Genomic DNA, 11,831 nt, shown 5'->3' with positions numbered 1-11,831 from the left:
TGTATTTCTTGAGCCAAAAGTTTTTTTTTAATTACTACTCGTACAGAGTGCTTGAAAAAAAAAAAAACCAATCAGAAAAAGGACAGAGTCAAAGTGTTTGAAAAAAATATTAAACTATATTTCGTTTCGAATACTTGGCAGTTAATATCTAAATATTTATTGCAACTGTCTGCGATGAAAGAAAAAAAAAAAAAGATTCTTAGCAATGTATTGCGATTAGTGATGTTAAAAAAATATTTTCCAAGCAAAAATAAATACACTTGGATGAGGAAAACAATTATTGTTTTTTTTTTTTTTTAATATTAAAAAAAAAAACCCACCCAACAAAATAACTGTGCCCAAATCTGATTATGGCCTTCGGTGTGAATGAACAATCCAATCTCGCGGCTCTTTGAATGTATGATTTATTGTTTTATATACACAAGTATACTTGTGAGAAAAATTAAAGCCAGTGTGTTTTTACTTGCGAGTTGATCATCGGTGTCTCGATTTTTCCAAAAGACGCGTTCAGCAGCGTGATGGATGTCCAACGATAAGTACAAGCGACCTCGAAGCACATTTGGCAAAATTTAGGTAAGTAAAATTTAAGAAAAAAACAAAATAAAAAATAAAAAAATGAAATTATTTTCTGGCTCACTATAGCGAATAATATTCCACGCACTTTTTCGATGAAACTCATTTTTGGGGCACCGGAACCCCTTTACTTGCGCCAGAAGGTGATTTTGCTCTTTTTCCCCTTGCATTTGCCCATACAGTCTTCAACGCATTTTTCCGTGCCCACCGCACGCTTCGATTTGGCCCTGTGTTTTTTCGATTTGCTCTCGTACATATCATCGCAAATCGAAACATCGGGTTTTCTGCAGGTACACGTGCACAGCTTGGAACTCATTTTTGACGAGGCGCCTTTTCTCTTGGCCCCGAGAGATCTTCTGCACTCAATTTCAACGTACCCAGTGTTTCCGTGCTTTATGGGATGAAAATTGAATTTTTTCGTGGTAATCTCACCTGTCGCACGTACAACATTTATCTCTTTCCTTGGGGTTCGTCTCTTCTCTGTTTCCGTTGGGACAGGTGCAAATGAGTTTCGTCGCTTCAATGCCGGTACTTAAACAGTTTTTTGCAAAATCTCTGGGAAAAGAAAATCGTCGATTCGATCGGATGAAAAGTATCGGTTGGGCATACACTTGTAAGTTATAGTTGACCCCCCCATCTCACAGTTTTTTCACGCTCGAATTGCTCTCGACGCTCGAACACGATCTCTTAGTCTTTGAATACCGTTCGACAGTTCGATCTAAAATAAATTAATAGATAAACTACATTTGATCGTCTAAAAAAAAAAAATAAATAAACAAAGTTTGATTTCCAATCAAAAAACGGCTTACCCGAAGACGACGACTGTTGCTCGACAGCTTCCGAGCATATGTAAATGTTGACGGTTCCTGCCATACAGCGGCTATCGCATTTTTTCGACGTCATTTCGGATGGATCGCAATTGTCTCCCTGATTTCGGCCAAAAATATGTTAGGTGTGGTAAAAAAAAAAAAAAAAAAAAGGTGTGCTTGTCGCTTCTTTTTTTCTTTTTTTTTTCTCCTTCGGTATTTCGTTGTATGGATTGGCATAGTGCGGCAGCCACTTTTCCAAAATCGCCCTCCTCCTTCGATAGGTTACATCTTGACGCGCGAAACACCTTGTCCGAAAAAATTGTGTACAATCAATCAAGCTGTTTTAACAAATTTTCTGGTTTTGACTATAAAATAGCACTGCGCGGCCTCGAGCCACATTGCTTGATCAATATTATACCACACTCCACTTGTAATTTTAATCGTTGGCTCGAAAACAAATTTTTCCCGCAGCAATTTAGGTTGGATTTAAAAAAAAAAAAAAAAAAAAACAAAAAACGAAACGAGGGAAACGACGACTGATTTGCGATGAGTTTTTTTTTTTTTTTTTTAACATCGGCACGGTAAAGATGGTTTTTAAATTATTCTCAGAAAAAAAAAAAAAGAAAAAAAAAAAAACCTTTTCCCGTGGGAAGTAAACTGCTCATTTTACAGCACAAAGTTCAGCAGATCTCAGGAAGGAAATTCCACGGCGTCCGAGTCTTTTGCTCTCCTTTTCGATGCTTATCTCGACGCTCGGGCTTGTGCGTAAAATACAAATGAGCTCGGACTCCCGGTTGGGCGCGTACAGGTACACACATCCATATGATGTACTTACAGCGAGAGGTGACGCATCAGCGCAACTGTACCGTTTGGCTTGCTTTATCGAACGTCTGACATTTTTTTTCCTTCACCTGAAAGGGTCATCCGCTTGAAGCGGAGTGGTGAAAACTACGAGGAAAATGCTTTCAAGCTAAACAAATGCTCTTTTGTAAGTAAGTATAAGTTATACGTGGCAATGCGCGAAGGAAACCGGGTGTGAGAAGAAAACAGTTCTTTTTTTCTTCTTTTTACTACGATTGAAAAAAAAAAAAATTAATCACGTTTATGTGCTGTAATTTTCTGTATAATACCATCACACAACTATATTGTTGTATTTTTGCGTGTGAGTGGAATAAATCTCTCTACATCATAATTATGTAAAAGGATATTTACTTCCGTATTCAATAATAAAAATAATCGGTATAGAACGTAATTGATAAATTTTCACAATTTCCAATTACACCCTTATCTTTTAAACTCAACATTCATAATGCAGTTATTGATTTACGTTTGTCTTATTTTTTTCTCATTTGAACGATAAAAATAAATAATTTATCCTCAAATGAACTTCCAATGACTTTTACAAATATATGTATTCTCAAAACTTCAGGATTAAAGACTGTATCTTCAATATCTAACAATATCTTCATAAATACCTATATGTATACACACGTGTGATGACTTGCTTCGTCTTTGCGTCCAAATCCAAATGCACTTACTTGCACATAAAAAATCCACTGTACAGGTACCTATAGATATAATGTTTCATAAATCGGGTGTACGTATTGTTGCTCGAAAAAAGCCGTGATCTGTGGATTGAGAGAAAAAAATAATAAAAATTATAGAGAAATTTCAGCAAAAATTACGATTTTTGGACTACCCTCAATGGTCAATAAAATAACATTTTGAATAGTAAAAATTATGGTTGCAACAGTAAAAATTTCTATGCGGGAAAGTAAAATTTATCAACCGATCCTTTTAAGGTTTACTGTTATATCATATATTTTGTAGTATATTTATAAAAATATATAATTTATATCATATATTTTTGTCTCTCACAATCAGTGTAACACCAGTCCTGTATGCTTTCCAGATTTGATAAATTTTTATTTGTTAAAAAGCAATAAATGTTGATACACGATTTTTAGTACAATATGTAAGAAAGAAAAATTTTGCTTTCAATTAATAATAAAACAAGAAAAAATAAAATGTTCCAATAGTGTAATAACGATATTTGCAAGCTTATATAACAAGATAATATATAAAAAATGCGAATGTATATATTTATATAAGTGTCTCTGAATCTTAATGCACTTGTAATGTGTTCAATTAACGGTTGTAACATTGCGTAGATAATTATTACATATGCGCATGAAAATGTATATATATTTACCAAGATGATTCGTGGAAAACAGAAATACATATTCTCGATTAGCAACATGTTTTTCCACATTCTGTAGCAAGTCTCGTAATCGCTAAAAGAAAATATCTTTTCTTTTCAAACAATCGATCTTGCATTCATACAAATTATTATTTCAACAAATGTTTATGTTATTTCACTCTGCTAAAAGAATCGGCTTCCGTCAGAAATTGTCGATGCGGTGTAATTATTTTTTGTATAGAAATTGCAGGTGACGGACGTTTTTTACAGCAAGTACATTTAGCTGTAATGCATAAATAATAATTATATAAATGTGCATTTATACCAATTCCTGAAAGCTCCTTCTTTTATATGACGCACATTCATATATAATTTAATAATTTTCAAAGGTCAAATTGTTACATTTTATAATTGCATTAATCGTTAATAATAAAATTACACTATAAGTACTGCGGAAGTGACGGAAAAAAGGTGATGAGCCGTGTAATCTGTATGTATACAGCATTTGCTACTACGTGCAATGTCCATAAACAATTTGAGAAATTTCCATCTTTGATTCTAACGATAATGAAGATGTACAAATAAAAGAAAATAAAACAAATCAAAGTCTTTTCGACAGTATGCCATGAATGATCAAGTATTCAATTTGAGAAATTTAATTGATTATTGCATCAAATTACATCGACCTTTGTTTATTCGTAAATTTTTTTTGTAAGACTTTAACATAAGCATTTTTGTATAGTATGCATACATATTTATATAGTAAGAAAATGTTATTCACATGTATCTATCTTTCGTTGTTTAATGGGAGCTGATATGAGATAACAATACTTTTTTTCATTGAAATAAAAAACTATAAATATACACAAAACTTGAATAATGTGTCATTGTTGGTGTATATATATATACTGTATATAGAAGATGAGATTTCTTCTTAATAATTAGATGTCGGGCTTGCGGGATCGCTCACCAGATGGCGTTCACGGCGTTTTTCGGTTAGTTTTAAGGTTAAGTCGGATCGGTTCGGAACTGTCGGAAACTTGGAAAAGTCGCCGACTGCCGACTCGGAACTCGGAACCGAAGGAACCTAGAGAAAAAAAGAACCCAATGTAACTTCGTTGATTTCGCGGGAACAACACAACGCTTAGCAAATGCAAGTAAACGTCGTGTTCCACGCAGTTGACAAAGTAACAAAATAATTGTTACTTCGTTATTAAGTACTTATCTGCCAAACTTTGCAGTTTCTCGACTACTTATTTACTCCAACGTTGGAGAAGAAACAATTTAAGCAAGGTCTTAGCACGTAGGTACCTACAAAACAGGCAAGTTGTTTCCCGTTTTTTCTCGCCTTTTGAAACTTTTGATGTCAATTCTCTATTTGTTGTACCTATCCCGCATTACTGTAATATATACATACCTAGTGCTTAATTCCTTTTAAAGCTTCTGTAATCTTTTGTTCCTCTACCGACGACACACTCGTGCACCATAATGAAAAAATTTTTAAGCTATATATTTCTTTGCAATGTGAAATTTCATCCCTTCTTACTTTCTATTTTCTTGAAAATGTCTAGAATTGATGTTCATAGCGTTTACGTTCCCAAATAGAAGTAAGGGTTATTTTTTTACCATTTACAGCTTAACAAAATGTTGATAAAAGAGAAAAACGCCATTTTTAAAAAGCTAGCATCTCTATCTCTACAAGATGTCAATTGGTATGCGACAAAACCTCGGTCCAAAGATGAGGAAGCCTCTGAAAGAGCAAGGCAACAGGGTAACAAACTTTTCCAGCAAAAGTCACATTCCATTAATTTGCATACAAGTATCTGGGAATTGTATTCAAGAAGCATAGCCTTAGCTCCCACTGAATCAGAAACACTAGCTTTAGCTTTTGGCAACAGGTCTGCCTTATTGTTTGATCTGTTGCTATTCAAGGACTGTATTCTAGATATTGATAGAGCAATTAAAATTACAAAATCTAATGTATACGAGGCCAAATTATTGTGTCGCAAAGCCAAGTGTTTACATGCTCTTGGTTCACCTGAAACGAACGACGTCTTGCTCAAAGCCAAGTCTTACGTACATCTAATGGATGATCAGCATCAGGATGCTATGAAAATACGTAGTTTGATTGAAACAACTGAAATATTTATTAATCGCCCGTTTGAAAAGAAAAGTGAATATAAACCCAGCTTGATAGAGATTAAAAGAGAAATTGATAATTTTCAAGATCTTGCTATTAACTATGATTCGAAGCACAAGACGCATTTAATTGCCACTCGCGATATTGCACCTGGAGAAATAGTATGTGTTGAAAAACCATATCTTACATCAATCTTACATCTTGTGAGAGCAAATAGTTATTGCAGCCATTGTTATGATCCTTGTTTAACAACCATACCATGTCCTACCTGTACCTGGTGCATGTTCTGTTCAGAAAAATGTAGAAAAAACGCTTGGAATCAGTATCATGACATTGAATGTCCTATTTTTAAAGATTACAAAAAAGTTCCCAACAGTGAATATCCTGTACACATGGCTCTCCACTTGATAGTCACAGAATGGCGTAAACATGGCTCTGTGGCAAAACTTAAATCTTTTGTGAAGAACATTGATAAAAAAAAAGGTTAATTTAAGTATATTTTTCATTAGTACTGACATTTTTCCTTCATTATGGAGAATAAAACCATTTAATGAATTATTGTTTTTTAGATTATTTTTCAGGAAAGTTAGTTAATAACAAAGTTCTACATGACAATAAATTAGAAATTATTTATTTTACCTTGAAAAATTCTCCACTAGAATTGCCTGAAATAGATATTGAAGTAGCCACTGACATGTTAGTTTCCCTAGCTGTTAACACTACATTTTTTGGGAAAAACTTTTGTACTGCAAAGTATAAAAATTTGGCTAATAATGGAGATATAGTATTCATTGGTTCTTTGATATTGAAGTTTATTTATTTGTCAACTTTTTCTGTGATAGTAAGTGAAAACTTTTTTTTTAAACGAAATAATGCCAATCCATGGGTATAAAATATTGGAATGTTGCCATTTTTAATTCTAAATTAGTTTTAATATTTGCAGATGATTTAATTCCTACATTATATTCAAATTATATTGATAAGTATTCGATATTTAATGCACTCATAGTTACCATTTTATTTATCATTGAATAAATTTTACTAATATGGCACTTTTTAACATAAAAATTTTAATACTACAGTAATCTATTTACATTAGCAGATAAATATGATTTGTAATAAAAAAAAAAAAAAAAAAAAAATACTTTTTACAGATGTCCAACATACCAGTTAGTAAACGACATACCGATCCTGCAGATGAATGTATGGGTATTTGCCTTCCTACTATTTACAATGTATTTGGACACAATTGTGATCCGAATGTAACGCGGGCCGTCAGAGATAACAAGCTTATTATCTATGCTATAAAACCGATAAAAAAGAACGAGCAGGTGATATTTGTTATTAATTAATAAGCAAACATATTTTTTGATGATAAAATGGGTGAATTGCTAATTTATCATCTTGTAACTTTCAGATGTTTGTTTCCCAATCAGAGTCTTATAGAGTATGCATGAAACCTATAAGGCAAATGAATTTAAAAGAATCATTCGGTATCACCTGTAAGTGTCAAGCTTGTCAGGAAAATTGGCTGCCTACTAGCAACATTGCATTGAATATGATTGAGGTATTATTTTTGTTTTCTTAATAACTTCTACTGGAATGTTTCATAGTTTTTATTCATTAATTTAGAAAACACATATAACTGAGTAAAATTTTTAAATATAATTATTGCATAGAATTCGTATAGTTAGAAACATTTTTACAGGTTTTTCCAACGAATTTTGATAAAATATTGTTTAAAACACCGTTGGAACGTCATCTATTCAAAAAACACGAGACAGTATTACTGTGCAAAGACTACATAAACCTTAACATGAAGTTTACGGAAGAAATGGCCTTAGATGTGGGTCAATCAGTTGCTACTGCAGTAAGAGAATTACCTCAACCTTCGTACATTACTAGTCTTTTAATTAGATCGCTTATTTACATATTTCTCAATTTATATGGTTATGTCCAAGTAATACCTCATGTTAACTGCAGCAAATCCAAGTCGATAAATATGTATCAGTAATATAATACAGTTTTGCTGACAATATTATCGCTTATCATTATATGTGAAGTCTTAAAAGATTAAAATCTATTTAATACTGTAACTCTTGAGCGTTCGTCAAGATGATTAAAAATAAATTAAAGTATTTTTGTTTAAATAAATATTGTTGCTTGACATGTAAATGTACTCGTCTTAATTGTTTTTTAAAATATACACCAATTTTTTGTGACGCCTTATTAGGCTGAAATGTATTTTGTAGAAAGTTTTCTGCTGTTAAATAATAAAAAATAGAACAAAACTTCCTTGTAGTATATTAATGTCACCATACTTGGGCGTGTTTGTCGATTTTTAATGTAAAACTATAACAGCCAATTGTTCAGTATTGATCAATCGTGTTTGGTGTTTCTGTGCAAAACTATGATAGTAAGTATAAATTAATTGAGAAATGGGACCAAAAACAGAACACACACAAGGTACTTAACTTACATGCTTTTGAACTGCGACTTGTAGCTCGAAAATCCATTGAAATTTTCAGAGAATCAAAATATTAATTCAAATGCATATTTTAAATAAGCTTAATAAATGGTAAGCGCGTAAATAATTACAAAATGTTAGTAAAACTGTAATGTTGAAAAATCGTACAAATGTCGAGTGCATCGGCGCGTAAGATTGTCAACTGTTTATACAAATTCCATCTATTTATGAGTAATTTTTTTTTTAATTCGGCTCAGCTTGTCATTTATTTTGTCAAGTAGTGTACGTGTACCTCAAAACATATTGTACATATAAGTACACCTCACACACTTTCTATCCGGAATTTTGGGGATTCTATGTCCTACGATTCCTGTGGCGACATAACAAGTAGTTATTGGGATCCACACTTACTTGTGTCACCATAGAAATCGTAGTGTTGCCGCAATAAAACTTATCAAGGGATCCCTCAAAACTCTGAACTGTATGTCTTTATATTGAATTTTATACTTAGTTGGTTTAAGATCAATAAGAATCTCTGATTCATTCATTACAAGTGCGACGTTTCATCCTTAAAAATCAGAGGCACACCAACAATATGCCACATAACAAGAGGAAGTCTAAGGTTATTTTTTATATTTATCTTTTTTCTTCCTATCAAAGATCGAGCGCCTGACAATACATTACCTACTCTCTTTAATAACTATTAACTTTAGTGTCACTCTTTTTTTTTCACCACTTCAAGTTACATTAAGTATAGCAAAAATAAATTAATCCATATCTTTTTTTGCTCCAGAAATCATTTGAGCTGACAAAACGAATCAAAGAAAGTGATGAAAACTTCTTAAAAACTAATTATCCTGAGTACGCAACTTACCATGTACCGATTCGTAAAATATTCTTCCCATCTGTTCCATGCAACGTAAGAGTCAACCATTATCACAATTATTAGACATTAAAATGATTGACCAAAATTTTTTGTGTGTATTACGACATAGTTCAAAAGCTTTAAAATACATGGAAGATAACAAATTAAAATATCCCATAGGTGCAACACAAGGAGCTGAAAAATGCATTAGTGGTCCATGGAAAAATTGATGACTGCATACTGAAAAAAAGAAAATCCGGGGACAGCTACGCTTTTGTCACATACCATTCAGTGGAAGGAGCTGCTAGGTATTTGAACCCCAACAAGCTTTTAATAATTATTCTTTCATTTACAAAAAAGGAAAGATACATTTTTCAATTAATCTCTATATTATTGACTGTAGGGTTATGTCAGCAGCAGGGATAAGAAAAAAAATATACTTTTCTGGACAATGTATACGAGTTTTGCCAGCTGATATTTGGCATCAGCCAGATCGCATGGCAAACCAGAATAATCTCGAGCAGATGATAGAGAACAGCAGTAAAAGTGTGGTGGAAACAATGGAGAATTTCAGTTCAAAAGAATACATTAATCAACTCAATGATTACTGTCTTGGACATATTTTTTCATTCCTTAGTATCATGGATCGAATACGTGTGGAACGAGGTAAAACTATGAAAATTCATCATCAAAAACATTTTAAAAAATCATACCGCCAAAAGGTTTTTGTTTTTATGTATATTTTTGTAAAAATGTATAATTTTTTTCTATTTCATGCAGTCTGTAAACGTTGGCTGTCAGTTGGCTCACTGCAATCATGGTGTCCACTGAAAAGACTAGATGTACGACCAAAATTATGGTGTGATACAAATAAAAATTTCAACGCATACATGGCAAGTCCTGCTTTGCCGTCATCTCTCATCATAACTGGACCAATTCTCCATAGTGTGTTGCGCCGCTGCGGCAAGTTCATCACAGAAATCGATCTGAGGATGAACTTTCACAAGCTGGAGGCCAGCGTGGTCATTGTCATAGCAAAGATGTGCCCGAACCTGCGTTCCCTTTATCTCCTATGTACAGTCGCTGTGACACCTTTTGGAGTCCGGGCACTGGCCCGCAACTGCCCCCACATTACCAAACTCCAGATCACCAAGGCTATCTGGCCCAAGCCCAAGTGCCCTAGTATTTACAGATGGCCCAAAAATTGCTATGGACATGAAGATGATGTCTATGATGATTATTATTGTTGAACTGCTGATTGTTGGGCTTGAATTCATTTTCGTGAATTTCACTTGATGAAATTAGTACGAGAAACAAAAAACTAACTCGTTATGATACTTTTCTTGTGATGAATCAAAAAAATATTATGGTAAATCTAGTTACTTGTGTGCACGTAGAAAATGAATAATATTAACAGTCATGTCACTAAGAATGATAAATATCTAACTTCAATAACATATCCTTAAAAATACGAGAAAAATCAAGTTTTTTGAACAATACTTAGATAATACAGTCATAAAAAATTTTGTTTAATCTATAGTTCATAATATGTACTTAAAATGTATGATAAAATCATTGTATATTTCCAAATGAAATAATAAAAATTTATGATATGTATATGTTGGCATGAAATATTGTTACACTGATGTAATTTCAAACCTAAATTCATACATGCAGTACAGACGTAAATTTATGTACTATATTTTTAATGGTTCAAGTCTTTACAGTCCAGTAATTCTATGAAAATGGTCTTCTTTGATGCTGGGTTCCGAACATTACCGTAACGGTACTTTTTGTGCGATTGTGAAGCCTCAAGTCGGAATTTTTCAACAAAATTTCGTTTGTCACATCTGACCCCTTCGTGCACTGTAGTAGACTAATCGATAACGTCAAATCCCTCCGAGATTAGGGGCGTTACGATTATTTTACCGCGAAAAACGCTCTGTACTCTCTCGACGAAACTGCAATTGGCCATCTTCAAATTTGGAGCTGCAAAAAATTGACAGTCATCGTACATTCCAAAATATGAAATAATTAATTCCCAGTGTCTGAAAATTAATCGCTTGGCAAAATTAAATCATTTGTGGTGCGCAATTTAAAAGTGGCAAAAGTAGGCTTCACAATAATGAAACGTCCCGTACTTGAAAATACAACTTTTTTTCCGGTTTTAAACTATCAGATGAGGTGCTCAACACCTCAAACTTGTGGATAATACATGTTTGAAAAATTAAAAAATCAATATCTAGGCGCCAGTAAATAAAAAAAAGTTTTCAATGCTTCGCGTTGCGGTGATGACATTTTTGCCATTTTTTTAAATTCTACGGACACGTACGAAATTTATTTAAGATGACATAGGGTTTACACCGTTAAAAAACAAGTTCCGACTCGGAACAATGCAATCCGTCTTTTTTAAACACATGGGCTTCATGGAAAATAGCAGTTTTTGTAAAATGGCCCATGTATGTCAAGCCAACAAAATTGTACTTTCGACCAGTTCAAATATTTTCAGTACAAAGAAATATATGTCTATGCGATAAATTTGCCGTAGTCACCCATCGAAAGTGAATATCTGGAATCGTGCAGGAATCGTGAAAATGAAGCTCAATGGATTAAGTATATATATTCTTCACACCAAGGGTGTCGGTAATTCGCTTTCCCTTTTGGTCATACGTGACAAAACCACAAATCTTTACTGGGAGACCCAGGACTTTCGAAGTTTTGAATTATGTTTTTCGTATCGTACGATACGCATTGTTTTCGACCCATCGATACCAAAA

At 33.2% G+C, this 11,831-nt stretch overlaps 2 protein-coding genes across 3 annotated transcripts; both read left to right on the top strand.

The window, feature by feature from the left end:
- Window positions 1-4,647: 4,647 nt before the first annotated feature.
- LOC106646403 (SET and MYND domain-containing protein DDB_G0273589) lies at window positions 4,648-7,933 on the top strand. Of its 2 annotated transcripts, none has more exons than XM_089590284.1 (6): window positions 4,648-4,885; window positions 5,218-6,205; window positions 6,292-6,563; window positions 6,877-7,053; window positions 7,140-7,289; window positions 7,431-7,933. In XM_089590284.1, the coding sequence occupies exons 2-6, from the start codon at window positions 5,227-5,229 to the stop codon at window positions 7,734-7,736; spliced, it is 1,884 nt and encodes a 627-aa protein (XP_089446410.1). In that variant the 5' UTR covers window positions 4,648-4,885; window positions 5,218-5,226; the 3' UTR covers window positions 7,737-7,933. The 2 variants fall into 2 exon arrangements, with proteins under 2 accessions (XP_089446410.1, XP_089446409.1); XM_089590283.1 differs by having other exon boundaries at window positions 4,648-4,904.
- Window positions 7,934-8,582: 649 nt separating this feature from the next.
- Window positions 8,583-10,490, top strand: LOC149375061 (uncharacterized). The gene is made up of 6 exons (XM_089590193.1): window positions 8,583-8,670; window positions 8,744-8,811; window positions 8,983-9,108; window positions 9,235-9,362; window positions 9,458-9,720; window positions 9,835-10,490. Exons 2-6 carry the CDS (start codon window positions 8,785-8,787, stop codon window positions 10,302-10,304), a joined length of 1,014 nt encoding a protein of 337 aa, XP_089446319.1. The 5' UTR covers window positions 8,583-8,670; window positions 8,744-8,784; the 3' UTR covers window positions 10,305-10,490.
- The last annotated feature ends 1,341 nt before the right edge of the window (window positions 10,491-11,831 follow it).

The sequence above is a fragment of the Copidosoma floridanum genome, unplaced genomic scaffold (assembly GCF_036245765.1).
Source record: "Copidosoma floridanum isolate Cflo_tuat_1 unplaced genomic scaffold, Cflo_Japanese_pri ptg000012l, whole genome shotgun sequence".
NCBI classification, from domain to species: Eukaryota; Metazoa; Arthropoda; class Insecta; order Hymenoptera; family Encyrtidae; genus Copidosoma; species Copidosoma floridanum.
Note: the sequence above shows the minus strand (reverse complement) of the source record. Positions and strands in the feature narration are given on the sequence as shown.

Excerpts from the sequence above, each read along its gene's own strand:
- LOC106646403 (XM_089590284.1), top strand. The coding sequence starts at position 5,227 with ATGTTGATAAAAGAGAAAAACGCCATTTTTAAAAAGCTAGCATCTCTA. Across the intron at positions 6,564-6,876 it reads TGTCAACTTTTTCTGTGATA|ATGTCCAACATACCAGTTAG; the intron begins GTAAGTGAAAAC and ends TACTTTTTACAG. Across the intron at positions 7,054-7,139 it reads CGATAAAAAAGAACGAGCAG|ATGTTTGTTTCCCAATCAGA; the intron begins GTGATATTTGTT and ends TGTAACTTTCAG.
- LOC149375061 (XM_089590193.1), top strand. The coding sequence starts at position 8,785 with ATGCCACATAACAAGAGGAAGTCTAAG. Across the intron at positions 9,109-9,234 it reads TCCCATCTGTTCCATGCAAC|GTGCAACACAAGGAGCTGAA; the intron begins GTAAGAGTCAAC and ends AATATCCCATAG. Across the intron at positions 9,363-9,457 it reads TCAGTGGAAGGAGCTGCTAG|GGTTATGTCAGCAGCAGGGA; the intron begins GTATTTGAACCC and ends TATTGACTGTAG.